Below are 15,679 nucleotides of genomic sequence, written 5' to 3' on the forward strand. Positions count from 1 at the left end.
TGTGTGGCAGCTCTCTGCGGGGGAGCAGGGCATTCTGGGTGATCGGCAGTGGGCCACGGATCCTAGCTAACACACTGTGGCCGTGGAGAATGGCATTCAAGGGACCAGACTTGCACCAAACGAGAGGTGGCCTCTGTCCCCTTGCCCAACACAGTCACGTGGCTCAGTCACCATCTGCCAAAGAGGGGAGAGCCAGTGGGCTATAGAAGACTGGTCAGGGGGTCCGGGAGAGGGGGTCCGGTATGGAGTGGGACAGAAATTTTGACAGTGCTGCTCAAGAGTGTGCTTATATTATCCTGGTGCATATTAGCTTCGTCAAGCAGAGAGAGAGAAAAGAAAGAAAGCAAGTAAGTAAAAAAAAAAAACACTGATTACTCAGTCAAGCACTTTAATAATGTCTTACGTAAAAGACAAAAATAAAAATTCAGTTCTGCAGAAGAAGGCAAGGCCAGCCCCACGGCGGGACACGGAGAGTTGATGAGGAAAAAACTGAAAAATAAATAACCGAACGGACGGCGTATCTTGTCTGCGCTGCAGTCCTTGGTCTGGAGTTCTGAGGAGATGGCTTAACCTATCCACCATCCCCGCTTGAGCCCTAACCTTACTGTAATGCCAACCTAATCCCCTAAACCAATTTTGAAGAATTCAGGAACGGGAGAAAAAAAAAAAAAAAAGTGTAAGCATTTAATTCCGATTCATCCCACAGCCCCCCGGGAAATCAAAACTCGGAGGGGAAAGCGATTCAGAATCCGCTGGCTATCCGTCCCGGTGCCGCGGCTCCCGGGCTGTTCTGTCGTACTGTACGGTTGGTTAGCCAGCAAAGTAATACCTATCAAATGTTAAGTGACTGTAGTTTGGACTGTGGGGCCATTCGTTCCACTCAGCAGAGCTCCTGGGCCGGCGATTCCTCAAGTTTGTTTTCCATTTTAAAGCTCCTCAACTCCACTCCTCAGTATATTTCAAGCAACTCCACTCCTTCACTGTCCATTGCGCCAGACATTGTGAAACATTAGACTTGTCCTCTGTCTGTCGCGCTATCTTCCCTCCGTTTCCCCCAGGCTGCGTGATCTTCTAGTGCTTTCTTTCAGACCCCAGATTCAAACAAAAGCCAGGTCTCTTCCCTGCCAATCACCAGCCCTGTTTTCATCATACCTGTCGTTAAGAGTGTGGCTTTCAATGTATGCATTTGGCACGTTCAATGTGTGCGTCTGGGTGTGTGAAGTGTATCTCTATAGTCAGTGATCAAAGGAGAGCTATCCCAGAAGCCCTTGCGGAGTCACTACTGACATTTCATGAGGAGGCAAATTTGATTGCGAAGTAAATAAACAGTTAAATATGATTACTCGTCCACTTTAATTCTGTGTGCAAAGTCAATTATGGATATCTACTTAGTTTTATAATGGCTTTGTCTGTTTGCAAGAGCAGAAAAAACAACACAAAAAACAACAACAGCGTTTATCAGCACTGCAGGCTTATCTTGAGAGGGTAATAAGTCAGAGTGAAAGCGAGCCTCGTTCCCCAGCACGGCGCGATCGCACAACGCAGGCCGCTGACTCAGGCGCTGCAGTTCTCCTTCAATGTCTTCCAATGTAGTGTTTCGAGAAAAAAAAAAAAGAAAAGTAACAACTTCGGTTCCTCCGAGAGGGCAAAGCAATTGCACACCTTACAGCAGCCTAATGCCTTTGTCTCGACAATAAACCACGGAGGTTCCCTGACAGCCTGCCTCTCCGTGCTCATTACAGGGATCTGAGTAATCTCGCCGTGTCAGAGAGCGGCTACAATGCCTCCCGCTCCCCAAAGCATTAAAATCCTATTAAAACGCCTCGGCCGCAACACACCTCTGCGTCACAAACAAATGCCTGGATCCCTGCGCGCCGAGGCAGGCAACGCAATCTATCACAGAGGCCTGAGCGCTGCTCCGCGGCCAGGGGAGATGCAACCCCCTCGGAAGAGCCAGGCATTCGGCCCCGCCCACACATGGAACAGGGGACTGTGGGTAATCTGACAGCGGGAGGTGAAGGCAGCCGCCTGTAACTCTGCTGCATCCCCTGCTGTCACAGCCCCGGTGAGTTACTGCGGCGTGCCTCGGTGGGAACGAGGCACAATCGCACGGTCTGTGGACATCAGCAGACGGGGGCCGCGGGGTGAGACGGACAGTTTTCAGGAATGACAGCGTCCCGCACTGCGTCGTGTTCAGTTGAGACGCCCTGATCGTTCACCCACACTGCTCTCTGGCCTGATATCGCATCACCGCTGCTGTCTGATTTGAAAACTAGACATCTTCAATATCTTTAGATGTGTAAATCGCCAGTCATGTTGTGTATAAAATCATACATCTAACAACTGGTTTGTGTTTGTGTAGTGAACCCTCCGTCTTCATCAGTAATGAATCTCCTGTTGCGATGGTTTACATGGCTTTCGCTTCCTCTCAATCTGAACCACATTAACAATATTATGTCCTACACCCTTCGGTCCCCGGAAAGGTTCAGTGCAACCGGTGACTAAAGTCTCCCGTACGCAAATATGCCGAGGGATCGAGACACTTATGAAGACGGACGTCACAACCGTTTTGGCGGCCGCTCCGAGATGTTGTTTCACACAGTCTCCCCGCGCCGGAGACGTGTGGCAGTGCCGACCCAGGCGAATCACTCATGTAGCGCCTGTCATGTTTCCACGGTCCAGCCTTCACCTAATGTCTTCACAATCAAATCAAAACCCATTAAACTAAACGAGTTCCTCTGCGGCGCTGCTCGAGACGTCCCCGGAGTTTTCATTAATGCACAGCAAAAGAAAAGAGGGAGAGAAAAAACACAGGGGGACGGAGATGAGAATGGAAATCGCCCAGGCAGCAGGCCGAGTGGGTTTGATTTACACAGCTCTGGACAGCCAGCGATCTCCCATCCTGTAACGGTTTGTCAGGCATCAGAACCATGATGGGGCATGTCGGCACGGATTAGCCGGGAGGCCACAGGCAGGCGCCGGCTGCTCGTTGGGAAGGAGGGCTGCTCTTCACTGGCAGCTCGGCCGGGCCACGCCAGCAACGATTAACCTGCAGGAGGACCGGGCCTGACAGCCAGGAGAGTGACAACGCAGCATGACACTGCACAACACAGGATAGCACACAACCCTCACTCCCACTCTCTCTCTCTCTGTCTTTCCATCTCTCCCTCTTTCCCAAACTCACTTTCATGCACCAGTGTCTCTCGCTCTCTCTCTCTCTTTCCCAAACTCACACACTCTTTGCCTCCTGCTCTCTGTCTTTCCTCTCTCTTCCTCTCATCTTCTCATTTCCCCCGCTCTCAAACTCAAAGCGTTTCACCTCGCCGCTGCAGCCGCCGCAGGAAGATGGCCACAGAGTCTCTATTTATGCGTTTAGTTATCATACACGGCGTGTCCCGCGGTTCGTCTTGCAGTAATTCGGCTGTAAATATGTATGAGCTCAGACACAATTCCCCGTGATTAATAAGCGCCATCTCGTAATAACTAAATACTTATTAAAATTTTAGCGCGAGAACGAGTGAGAGGTGTCATTTAATATGAATTCAATTGGGAATGATGTATTCATTTAAACCTAATTAAATCACAATTACTGACACTCTTCATCAGCCGTTGACAGTAAAGCCTGCGCCGAGCCGCCCCAAACAGAAACGATCTGACTTCCCATTCATACACACACTATCCATCCATCTATATTTGCAAACGCACACAAAAGTACTGTCACGCGTCATTTGAAACTTTATTCCCTCGTTTATTTGGGTTAATAAATATAGTTATTCAGCATTCACACACTTCCACCCAATGGATTCCCCCCAGAGCGTAATCCGACAGATGGCAGGTGAAGTGCGTCGGTTCACACAGAGTTCAGAAGTCTTGGGCTGCCCGGGCGAGGGCGAAGACAGCGCCTTTCTTCCCTCCTGTCTGCCTCGTGTCGAACAACGCAGGCCTGCAATTATACATTATGCAAAGTGCTTTGAAGTGTGCTGCCATTTGAAGAAGTGCGTATAAAGCTCTTGTTCTAGCAGACACTATAGCCTTTGCCGACATGATAAGTGTGCACGGTGCAGAGGCGAGCGGGAGAGGAGCGGCTCCCCAGCAGAATGCAAAGTCACTGGAGCTTCATTAGTGCCGTTTCAGATAATGTGTGTTCAAACAGAAAAAACATTATTTATATATTTGTGTCGGCGTTCTCTGCAAGCAGATTTGTTCTCGTTTCATATTTAAAATTAAACAAACACACACAAAGAGATCATTAGTACACACACTGGGCGCACATTCAGAGGGACGTGTTGTCAGAGCTGCAGGAACCGGAGCTTCCTCAGGTACCGCCAGCACTACGGCACAAAATCATGAAGGTAAACTGACAGATTGTCCGTTCGCTTCAGATTTAAGCAGTTGTGACAGTTTTTCCATGGCAGCGTCAGGTCAGATAGGGGTGCTTTCATTTCAGGATGACACAGACTGTCACTTTAATGGTGGAATTGTCATCATCTTATTCCGTTAATTATTATTAATAACACAAATTATGAATATTAATAATATCAATAACAATCATGTTAAGAATAAGAATAAATCGCATGCAATTTCAAAACACAAATTTAGAAAGTTTCAAATTCTAACCCGCAGATCTGAATGAAAAGACGCTATTCCAGATACAGTAAAACGACAACGTTGTGTTCTTTCCATCACACCAGAGGAATTGGCGGGCGAATACAAAGGTTTAATGAAAAAGATCCAAAGGGGTGAAGCCGCTGTGTCCTTTGGAAATGAAATCTCTACCTGCAAGCAGCACTTTTTTTTTGTTGTTATTTGGCATCGATAGAAGGAACGTGAGCTGGAAGTGCAGCTGCAGGACACGGATTTTATTGCGTTACCAATGATTTATAATACACACCAGACAACAGCTAATGAAGTTACGGTGAATCGGGGGAACGCATCACGCAAACTTTGCAAACTTCATGTACAGTGTGTTCCGGCGAGAAGCAATAAAGCAGCGGCGTCTGACTTTCCCACTCGAACGTGAACAGCAGGGAGGGGTTGTGATAAAAGCCACCGAGAGTTATTTATTACATTGATAGGAACTTGGTGCCAATTCATAAAGCGCTGAGCATGGGAGGCTGTTCTGTGCCTTCGCTGTAGAGACGGATCAACAAGCTAAAAATAGCGCCGAGAACAAAACAAGGAGCACAAAGTGAAAAATGAAAGAAACACACAATTAAAGTCAAATAGCGATGTACTGCCTACTCAGCATGTGAGTATGATCACATTGTTCAACCCAGACATCTGCTGCTTTATCTATTTTTATACCTCACATTAAAAGTAACTATTTAAAAATAGTATTCAGGTTGGCACAAAACAATTTGCTTTTATTAGCTTGTGATTGCTTTGCATTCATAAACAACACAAATCTGGTAAATGGCCGTTTCACGGCATATTTCTCTCTGACAGTTGATCTCTCAATCTGCGGCCCTGTGTTTCTTATTAATATAATCCTCCTCAATGTTTTTCACCTCTGTAATTTCTGTGTGCATTTGGTTTCCGTTCCGTAAAAGAGCAAGCATGTCAAACGGCCGCCCCGGGCACAAGGAGGCCCCCACGACTGACCCCACACCAGCCAGCAAGGCGTAATTGTGATCACCACCACGTATAAATGATGCCTAAGATATAAGCTCACTGCAAAAAGATGAATTAATCCAAACTGCTGTGCAATTACAACTTTATGTACTGGTAAATTAACCTTATTGAACCAATCGGCATTGTTAAAGGGCTTGTAAGCCGCTGCAACCCCTGAGCTCCGAGGCTGCAAATAACTTCCCATTTTCTACCCTCTGATGCTTGTGATAGCTGTAAATATCTGGAGCCGTCTCTCCGTGTTAAAACACACATCCCTGACAGAGAGGGAAGACACCCGTGACAAAGAAGGGAGAGGAAAACGAAGCCCTTCGGTTCGTTCTGAGAGGAGGAGAGACCCTCGGCTAAAAAGACAAGATTACCACAGATATCCTTCCACTGCTCACATCTGAGGCGGCATCAATGGAGACAGATATATACGGAAGACGCCTTCTCTGAATCCCATTTGGCGTGATCTTTATCTCGATTCACCTACCTTGATGGAGTCTATCTTCATCTGCGTTCGGGACTATAATGTAGGCCGGGCTCTGGGTTTAAGCGCAGGGGATATGGACTCCCATTATAAATAACATTGCAAAATGGGAAAAGTGATTCATTCTTAGTAAAGGCACACATAAGCACATGCTACACAATGCCATGCTGCACGCACACACGCACGCAGACAGAGGCTCGCACAGAAACCTCCTGCACACAGGGGGAACAGACAGCAGCTCCGGTACCAGGCACACAGTCCCATTCTCTGCGATTCATTGTGCGGCAGAGATATAATAGAGAGCAGAGGGCAATTAGCATGCCCTTTCCCTTGAACAAGAAACAAACCCACGTCACCCCCGTTCCTGATTAACTTAATCCTCTGTGGCACATGACTTGCCTCTAACCAGGAGTCTGTTTGTGCAGATGGAGCTCACGACTATCACAGTGATCTGTTTGCTGCCATCCAGCACAGTGAAATAGCAAGGTAAGTGAGCAATCTGATTCTCGGAGTCTTCCTAAGTTCCGAATCCGGCACTGACCGGTCCAGCATACGCCAAAATTTCTGAATCTGTCTGTACACTCTATTTTTATCTCAGATTTTGGAATATTTATTCAGCGAAAATATCTGCACTGCCGCTATGTTCCCTCCTGCTTTTTCTTCTTTTTATGATCTTTATTTTTACCCTGCTGGCTGAATTCCAGCGCCATAGGCTTCTTTGCGGTACAGTCGCTTCGATCGGGGTGCACCGCTCTCCGCTATAACTCCAAGTGAAACTCTGTGAAAAGTCCACACTACTGCGTGAGCGAAAAGCACGGGAGAGCAGATGGCGCGCTGTAACACACAAAGACAAATCAATTCGGCATTAGGGCGTTCCTATCCCACAGATACCTGCCGTCTAAATCCAAAATCCCCCAAACTCCAGCGCGATAATGGCATCCCATTACCGCACCGCATTTCCATAAATCACGATGGCAGAGCCGCAATTCAGCCTCGGCTAATTCTCCCAGGAGGTGGGATGGGACATGTTCACACACACCTGAGAACACAGGCCTGTCAGTCGATGCAATATATCACCGTGCTGACTTCGCATTCTGCGACATGAGAGTAAATAACCGAACCAGGGAGGCAGAAATTAAGACGAATGAAACAGGCAATTACGGAAACCTTGTCACTTCTGTTTTGTTAGCTGCGTGGTACGAGGGATTCTGGGGAAGTAAAAAGCTCGGTGCCAACTTAATCCTGTTCCCCGGTTAAAGGACGGGGGAACCCGGGAAGGTTGGCACTCAGGCTTAGATACTAATCACGGATTGATTATTCCCTTCGCACAAAGTAATGCATTTCTTTCCCCGTGCAGATAAACTCTTCGAATCATTTCAGATTTAATATGAAACGCTAATTTCCCCCCAAAGAACGAAAGAGGCAGCTTCGAGGGATATGGCATCTATGTTTTTAATTCATTTTTATTTTCATCTAATTTGCAAAGCCTCGTCAAAACTGTTTCCCGGCTCCCAGAAGCGATGAATATGAACAAGCAGCTCTAACTAAAATCCTGTAAACATGAAAAATAAAAGGAATTCAGTGACAAAGATGAGGCGGATGCTTATTGTGAACGTCTGTCCTCCCAGTACAGCCTTGACCCACAAAACCACATCCTCAGTCGATCCCTGGAGAGGTCTCCAGCTATCCACCTCACTAAGCAAACACACACACACACATATAGATACACACACACACACAGGCCCCCTGACACACACACAAACAGGCATGCACACAGACACACACACACGCACGCACACAGAGCACAACAGTCCGAGAAAGCCTGCTTAATCATCATCATTCAGGCTGTCATTTCCCCCACAGGCTGAATGTGTGCCGATACATGGGCAGCTCGTCTCCATCTGCTTCCAATAAAGTCACACAAAAGCCCTAATTTGAATAAATGTCCCCTTTGCTTTGTTGTCTGTCCTTGTTTCGTGTTTTTGTCATCAGGAGTTTGAACTTTGGTGACATTCTTCCCCTTCCTTGCGCACTTTTTGCACCATTTATGGTGGGGGGTGGGGGGCGGGCAAGGGCTGAGGTTAATTAGTGGAAACAATGGAGGCAACAGTACAAATACAAAAACACACATATAGGACTGTGGTAAGAATAGTCATAGTCCACAATAAAGGCCAGATATACCTGCTTGGTGGCCTAAATAATGCAATCCCTGATATCAAGTTTAATATGTAGAGATTGTTTAGTATAACAAACAGTGCCCCCCTGTGGCACTAGATTGTAACTGTTTGTTTAAAATTTGACGAATAAATAAATCATGCTTTATAAAATACAGCAGTCAAGTTAAGTGCCCTACATACTGGGAGGGCATGGGAAGCACAGCTACACAGCAGCTATTTTGATCAGGATTTACAAACACACCATATGTAGAGCTTTTACATTTAGAGCTCACGCCTTTTTCAATCCACTTGTCCATTCAGAAGGCTTGATTGATGCGCATATCAGATAAGGCTGCCGGGGGGTTTACAGCGCAGATGAAATTGTAGAACAGGCAGGTGTTGCTACAAGGTTATGAAAGTTGATCTTGTTACAGGACAGGCTCCTTTCTGGGTATCCTATCATTTGATATGAAAAAGAATCACGTTTCTGTTCTGTTTCAGCTCCACGATGTGTCGGTCACTGTGCTGTGGTGAACCAGGGACCTTCCAGTCCCGTGTTGACGTTGTCCTCAGTCACAGGAAGGTGACTACAGATCTGTGTCATTGTTGTGAAAATCAGGTGCTGTTACAATAAGATATTGTACTGCTCTTCCGTGTGAAAGCAGGCTGCATTAATTATCAATATGATGCTTTTGATATGTTAAGTCTTTCTCTGTCTACATGACTTTGCATTACTTCTTACCAAGCAGGACCGATTACTTCATCTCCTCTGACTCATGTCTCTTAAAGCTAAACAGGTTTGAAGCAGTGAATGCAGGAGGTGAAAACTAGAACCAGGCTAAAAATCACATTACATATCGCCACGTGTTGCTTTAACTCCGCCGACAATCCTGCAACGGCATCCTCTCCTTATTCTCATGCTGATGACTTCTGAAAGTTGTGACTCCAATGCAGTCATTTTCATGCAGTCCAATGCAGTCATGCAGAGATGTCATCTCACATTCATGCCGCAGACTCGGTGCGTCCTCCAGGCTGCTGTCTTCAGAAGATCACACTGCCGGCGCTTCCAGCACTTCTTGGTTCGGGAGGAAGGCAATTCTTTCGCAGCTCGGAGTGACGTCGGGCAGACAGCCGCCCTCAGCGCTGCTCCAGCACAGACACAAGCCCCCGACATGCACTGTGATTGCATTGGACATTATTTATCCATTTTAGAAATAAACAGGATGTGAATAAAGACAAGACAAATGCGCAGGCATATTACTTACAACAGCTGGACACACACAGATTCAGTTTATAGTGCTGCATTTTTCATGTCAGCTTATGCATGCATGCATGGCGTGGCCAGTTTATTTTTACTCCGTCATGCAATACAGAGGTTATCCTTGAGCAGTTCATGAGCACAAATATATTTAGTGGGAGGCCTATGCATTAATGATTCATGACCACGTCTCAAACGTGGTTTAGAAATGAAGTAGTCGAGAATTGTCCGGGTGTTTCCATTTAGGTTCCTGTCTGTGGCGCGGATAATTCATGGCCCCAAGTTGGTGAATCTTGTGTAGTTCATGGAAATTCACGAACGGTTCAAAGTTTCCAGATTATCCGAGTAAAACAATCATACTATCACTCTAAAGGTCACGACTTGCAAAGAATATGAAGTTCATCTTTACTTACTTTACTTACTTTAGCAGTTTGACAATTTACACCAAGTTCCAATCCACTGATTTGTAATTTTTTACAAAAAGAGAGAGTTCTGAAATTAAGGTAACAGATAACAGATCAGCTGCATATCAAGCCTAAAATAATAAAAATATTATAACTATTCATGTTTTGTCCTTGTCCATGTAAGATCTTTTAACCCCAACTTGATCCTGCATTACGTTTTTTTTTCCAAAACATTCTCTCTGTTCTTAACTTACAAATAGCAGTATGGATCATATTGAAGACAAACAAAAATAGTTATCGTTCTCAAGTGACAGTAAAAATAAGCCATTTCCACTTAAAACAGAGTGTCTAAGATGGGTTTGCCATCCTAATTGCCTTTGAAGTAATTTCATTTCAATATTGGAACAGAACTGCCTAATTTTTACTTCAATTAAAATGTAATCTATGCTAATTAAACCAAACTAAAAGGAATGCATCCCGAGAAGCGCAATTAAAAACCATTAAGATCAAAATGTTTGCGTTTACCCAAGAAAATAAATATAGTGAAATATGTGGAATATCAAGGACACATTAAATCACAAAACCCTTTCTTCTCTGTTCTCCTGTCTGTCTGTCACAAGACCGTTTCTCCTCTTCAGATTGAAATGAAGAGTTATTATCTCCCAGTGTTTCTCTAATTTGTCTCCTTCAGAAGAAACATCTATTCAACTCACAGGACGCGAACAATTGTGTGGATTCACTCGCACTGTGGGGAAGGAGGAAGATGCGGCTCAGCCTTTATGAAAAACACCCCGTTGCGTCTCAATGTGCGGCCGGTGTGGTTCGAAGCCAGAGCAGCAGAGAGCGCGCGGTTCGTCCGGGCCGTTCTGGATCAGCGTCAAGCAGCTATGGGAGGAAACACACTTCCACTGAGGAAGACTGACGGGTCAAGTCACGACAACTGGATGCAAACAGCAAGGAAAACCCATCTTTCAGCACAATTAAAACTAAGCTTAGCTGTTGTTCGTCGCGTTGTGCGATTCCTCTCTCCGTGTATATCATGTCATGAGAAGAACGGGACAGTCTTCATAGGGGCACGCTGACAAGGGCCTGGAAGACATAAAAGCTGCGACGCCCCTATCAGTCGAGCTGGACTACAGCCGGAGTGCAGCTGGGCTCCCCAGGCCGCTGAACTCTGCGCTCCTCGTGCGATCGGCCCTAACGGCAGCTGTGATCCAACATGTGTCAGAAGTTTACATTACGACTGAACCCCCTGCGACCCTAATGCGAGTAACGGCTCTTACTCCCGCCCTCGCAGGTGTTCATTTTTTGTGACAGTGAAGGGGAAAATGACACAGATGGATCGTGCCATGTTTGTGTCGGTTGCTCTCCAGGGAAAGGATTAAAAGGCCGCAAATCCACTGCGCAGAATCCCAAGCCGGAGTGGAGGGAACTGGGAATAGTTCCGTTAAAAAAAATAAAGACATAAAACCTCCTAATTCATTACACATAGGATATTTTTAAAATGCCAAATATGAAATATAGCCCAGTACACAAGACTTTTCTGTTTTCTGTTGTGCTAAATGAAATATAATTATTCGATTTAAATGAGTTCAAAGCACAGTCCTCTTTAATAGAGTCACTCTGTGTCAACGTCCAGAACAAGGGGTATACTTTGCCAAAAGAAAAGAAAAAACCTAACCCTGGTTGTTAATATTCTATGTGAGAGCTCATTAACTTACGCTACAGGCAATAGAGCTGTACAGCACAAGCTGCTGAAGAGGGAGAAAGTGCCAGTTCTGACAGAAGCCAAATTCAAAAGCTACCAGGAAGAGCTAAGAGTATAAAACGGGCTGTAATCTGCATTCTGCAAATGGGTTTCAATAGAAGCACAAGGCTGCACTTTTATGTCATTGTTTTTTGAGCGCTGGGATGTAAAACCGTTTACAAGGTACATATACCACAAGCAAAGGCAAGCATTGCTGATTTCTCCATCTATCTACACACACCCCCACCACACACACACACAACGTGATGCTTTATCCCCTTCATTTCGATGTACTATAATTTCCTGCAGCTTTCCTGCAAACAGATCATACTGTTTACTGCGCCGGCCTGTTCTCAGTGATCGAGCAATAGCATATTCACTCCCCCTCTGAGTCCCGAATAAAAACACATTTCAGTTTCGCCCAACTGTAAATATCCAGTATGAGGGCACATTATACCCACAAACTCCGCACAATTACTGGACAGAGCATGCCTGAGAATTCAGAGCTCAACTGCCCACAGAGTTACACACCTATACTGGACAAATATCCACTCCTGTACACTTGACTGGCTATAAAAGTACAATGACTAAAACTGGAGGATGCAGTAAATACATAAATAAATAAATGCATACACACATGCATAATTAAATGATAAAAATCGCTTTTCTTTAGTGATCCTGCCCTGACCGTCCTCTGTGTTTATCTACCCGTCCCCACGTCCCCCAGCAGCCCGGCAGCCTCACCGTATTCGCTGTCGTAGAAGACGATGAACTTCTGCCAGCGCAGCTCGGTGACCAGTTTGAGCATGACGTCGTTGAGCCGCACGGGGGGGCGGGCGGCCAGCGTGTACCTCTCGCCGTCGGGGCTGGGGTTGAGCTGGCAGGCGGTGCGGGGGGAGCCCTCGTTGTTGCGCTGGACGAAGAGGTGCGGGATGTGCATGGCGTCCGTGAGCGACTGCAGCGCGCTGGCCGAGGCGCAGCCCGTCGACGTCACCAGCGCCAGGATGCCCTGCGTCATAAGCTCGCAGGCTGCAAGAGAGGAGAGGAGTCAGCTTCAGCGTCTGTCAAACGTTTGAGGTACAGTACATTGAATACGTTCTTCCAAATGGTGCAAATGAACATTTACGTCTGTTCTTGAAAACACTCAAACCTGTAAGCCAAAGGTTCCTATAAAAGTATATATACATTTGTAAATACGGCAAAATATAATTTGATTTACTTAATCCTCTGTGCTACCAAAACAAACCCAAACCACAACTTACCCAAAGTAATATCGCAAGAATACAGTACACAAGAGATATGGCAAACCAGTTGCCTAAATTAACTACTTTGAAGGAAGCAGAAACCTAAGAACATAAGAAAGCTGATGAAGAAGAGGAGGCAATTTGCCCCACCTCAGATGCCCTTCTCATTCTCTTAAAGACTCTCCAGGAAATGTCACCCCACCTCTCCTGTTATCTGTTTCCTTTCTGTCATCTCCCACCGAGAGGAGCTGCATATGAGGCCGTGGCAGAGCTAGAGAAGACTGGACTTAATTTGTTTTGGTTTGTACCAGGTGGGGCACCGCATAGGGGTCTTATGGGTGACAGAGATGCAGGCGCCGTGTCCTTGTACCGAGTTGGTCAGACCCAGAACAAGAGCTCAGAGTATTTCATCTCACTGTGTTCATAATGAAGGGCTGAATCGCTCGTCCCACCCCAGCCAACAGAAGTACTGTTTCTAATGAGGCCCTGAGGTGGAGGAGCGCGACTAAACACCAATCGTAAAAAATATATATGTATAGTCAAGACGGGGAACAGTAAAACCCTGCCAGACAAAAAAGATCTATAAAACACATTAAACTTTGAAGAAGAAGGAAAAAAAGAGATGCACACTAGCAACATCGCTGGCACATTAACAAAAACTTCTGCCCTGAAGACGGTTTACGGCCTAATCCATGCACTTCAATATCGATTCTCCTCCCAGACATTCAAAGGGGACACAAAGCTCTTTATATAAGCAGAATCCAACCTGCAAGACACATTTGTCGTCCGCATAGAAGCGTGGTCTGATTAAAAAAGTAAGATCAGTAAAATAAACTATCTAGAAAGAGCGGAGCAGAGGAAGAGGGCAGTGTGTCAGACTGAAAACGCAAATCACACGCTGCTAAATATGAACAATTAAAAGTACATTACAGTGTGGATTAATGCAGTTCTCTTTCCATTTTGAAACTGTCCCCCAGGGGATTATGGGATAGGGGTGAGAGGTGATGTCCCATAATCCCTTGGGGAACCGTTTCTTAATTTCAGACGACCTCAATTGTGTCCGCAGTTACATTGTGACTGTTATCCCAGTTCTTATTTAGTGTAAACGTCCCTTGGTGAGTGTGGCATTGCAGGAAGGTAATGAATTGCATGTCTTTTGAAGCACCCCTGCCAACATGTCTGACCCGCTTCTGGGCAGAGTTAACTGGAGGGAGGGAGGCAAAGGGCAGGGAGTCGCATTTCACAGCCTAGTGAACGTCTGTGTGTAATGGGGTGTCAGTCATACTTGACCTACTGTGCTAAATAGAGAGGAAACACCCCAGAGAAACACTTTCAGATCTATGCATGTAAGTTTACCTTTTGTCTCTCGAGTGAAATAAAAACATGCACAATTCCTGGGCGTCTTTAAAGAGAACTTGATCCAGAACAATCTTGATTTTGGGAAATGAAAATTTAGTGCAGCTGCATGATTGCGGCATGTTTTTCTTCTACAGATACAGGTCAAGGCTTTCAAATGTCTGTCGATGGTCCCGTCAGAGAAAAGGAGCCAGTACTCGAAAGAAAGAACAGAAACTCTGTCGGTGCCACAGGGGGACCGCAAAGGTGGTGCTGATAATTGAGTTTGCTTGCTTGTCTGTTTCCTTCGAGATCACTTCAAGAGAAAACAATCGGCCTCGGAAAACAAAAAACAAAACACCGGATCGATAGCAAAAAAAACTGCTCTCTCTCACTCTCTATAAATAAATAAATAAATAAATAAATAAGGCAGGAAACATTTTGCTGCACTCGGATCTGCCTGCAGAAATGCTGACTCTAAAAGAAAAAGCCAATCTATGTCTGGCTCATTATCACTCAAGGCCAACTGAGTTTTAATTTGGCCTTGCACTTAATTACCCCGCCTGTTATGTTGCTCAGAGTCGCCCCCCACAGTCGGGACTCTCTCTAGAGGGGCGCCACCTCTGCTCCCACAAGGTGTGCGGCTTTGGCACAGAGTCTGATAAGCGAGTAATCAATTGTCTAGACAGAGCGTTTTACATCCTATCGGATATACTCTAATTGCTAATGAGTCTTTCCCCTTAAAAAAAGCACTAACGTGCGCGGCAAAATGAAATCATTTACTTTATTGGAAGTCGATGCACGCTGGCTTCTGATCGAGGGGACTCGGATCATTACAGTCTAAATGACCCCCCAAAAAAATCTTTAATAATTACATCCAAGCTATTTCTCTCTCTCGTTTGTAGAGTCATAATAGGGGGTTATTAAAGTATATTTTGGAATTATGATTTATTATTGCAGAAAGCACCAGAATCGTGTTTTTTTTAATTAACTTTTTTTAATTTTGAATGAGCGCAGCTTTAGGAGTGTCTGAAGGTCTGGGGACAACCTGTAAACAACCTCTGGACACAACCTGCAACTCCATGATTGATCCAATGGTACCTTTATATACGGGAGAGGAATTGTGGAAGGGAGGTAACCGTGTGGGAGATGGGGACTGGGGGCGAGGAGAGTCCAGAGATTGTAATGTGTTTCTTTCTCTTTCACAGATGGTATCTGCAATCTCCACAAGGCACATAATTTCTCTTTCTGAGCACAATAGGTAATTCCAGGCTAAACTGAGTATATCTTGCTTATAATAAAGCAGCTATTTAATTACCCTCTGGTCACAACTAAGCTTGTCAACAACATTAATTACTTTCCCTCCAGCTGAACAAAATATATTCGATAAGACAGACTCCGTCCCCCATTCTAATTGAGGCAGGAGTGGAGATTC

The 15,679-nt window shown here is 45.5% G+C and overlaps 1 protein-coding gene across 1 annotated transcript in view; it reads right to left on the minus strand.

Annotated features, from left to right (window-relative positions):
• The window catches only part of LOC136716020 (glutamate receptor ionotropic, delta-1), a 272,217-nt gene that overhangs the window by 133,429 nt on the left and 123,109 nt on the right, over positions 1 to 15,679 (minus strand). Inside the window, exon 3 of the mRNA XM_066693493.1 lies at positions 12,410 to 12,694. Coding sequence (XP_066549590.1) covers positions 12,410 to 12,694 — 285 coding nt within the window. The remainder of the gene's footprint in view (positions 1 to 12,409; positions 12,695 to 15,679) is intronic.

Source organism: Amia ocellicauda, chromosome 20 (assembly GCF_036373705.1).
Source record: "Amia ocellicauda isolate fAmiCal2 chromosome 20, fAmiCal2.hap1, whole genome shotgun sequence".
In the NCBI taxonomy this organism is placed as follows: Eukaryota; Metazoa; Chordata; class Actinopteri; order Amiiformes; family Amiidae; genus Amia; species Amia ocellicauda.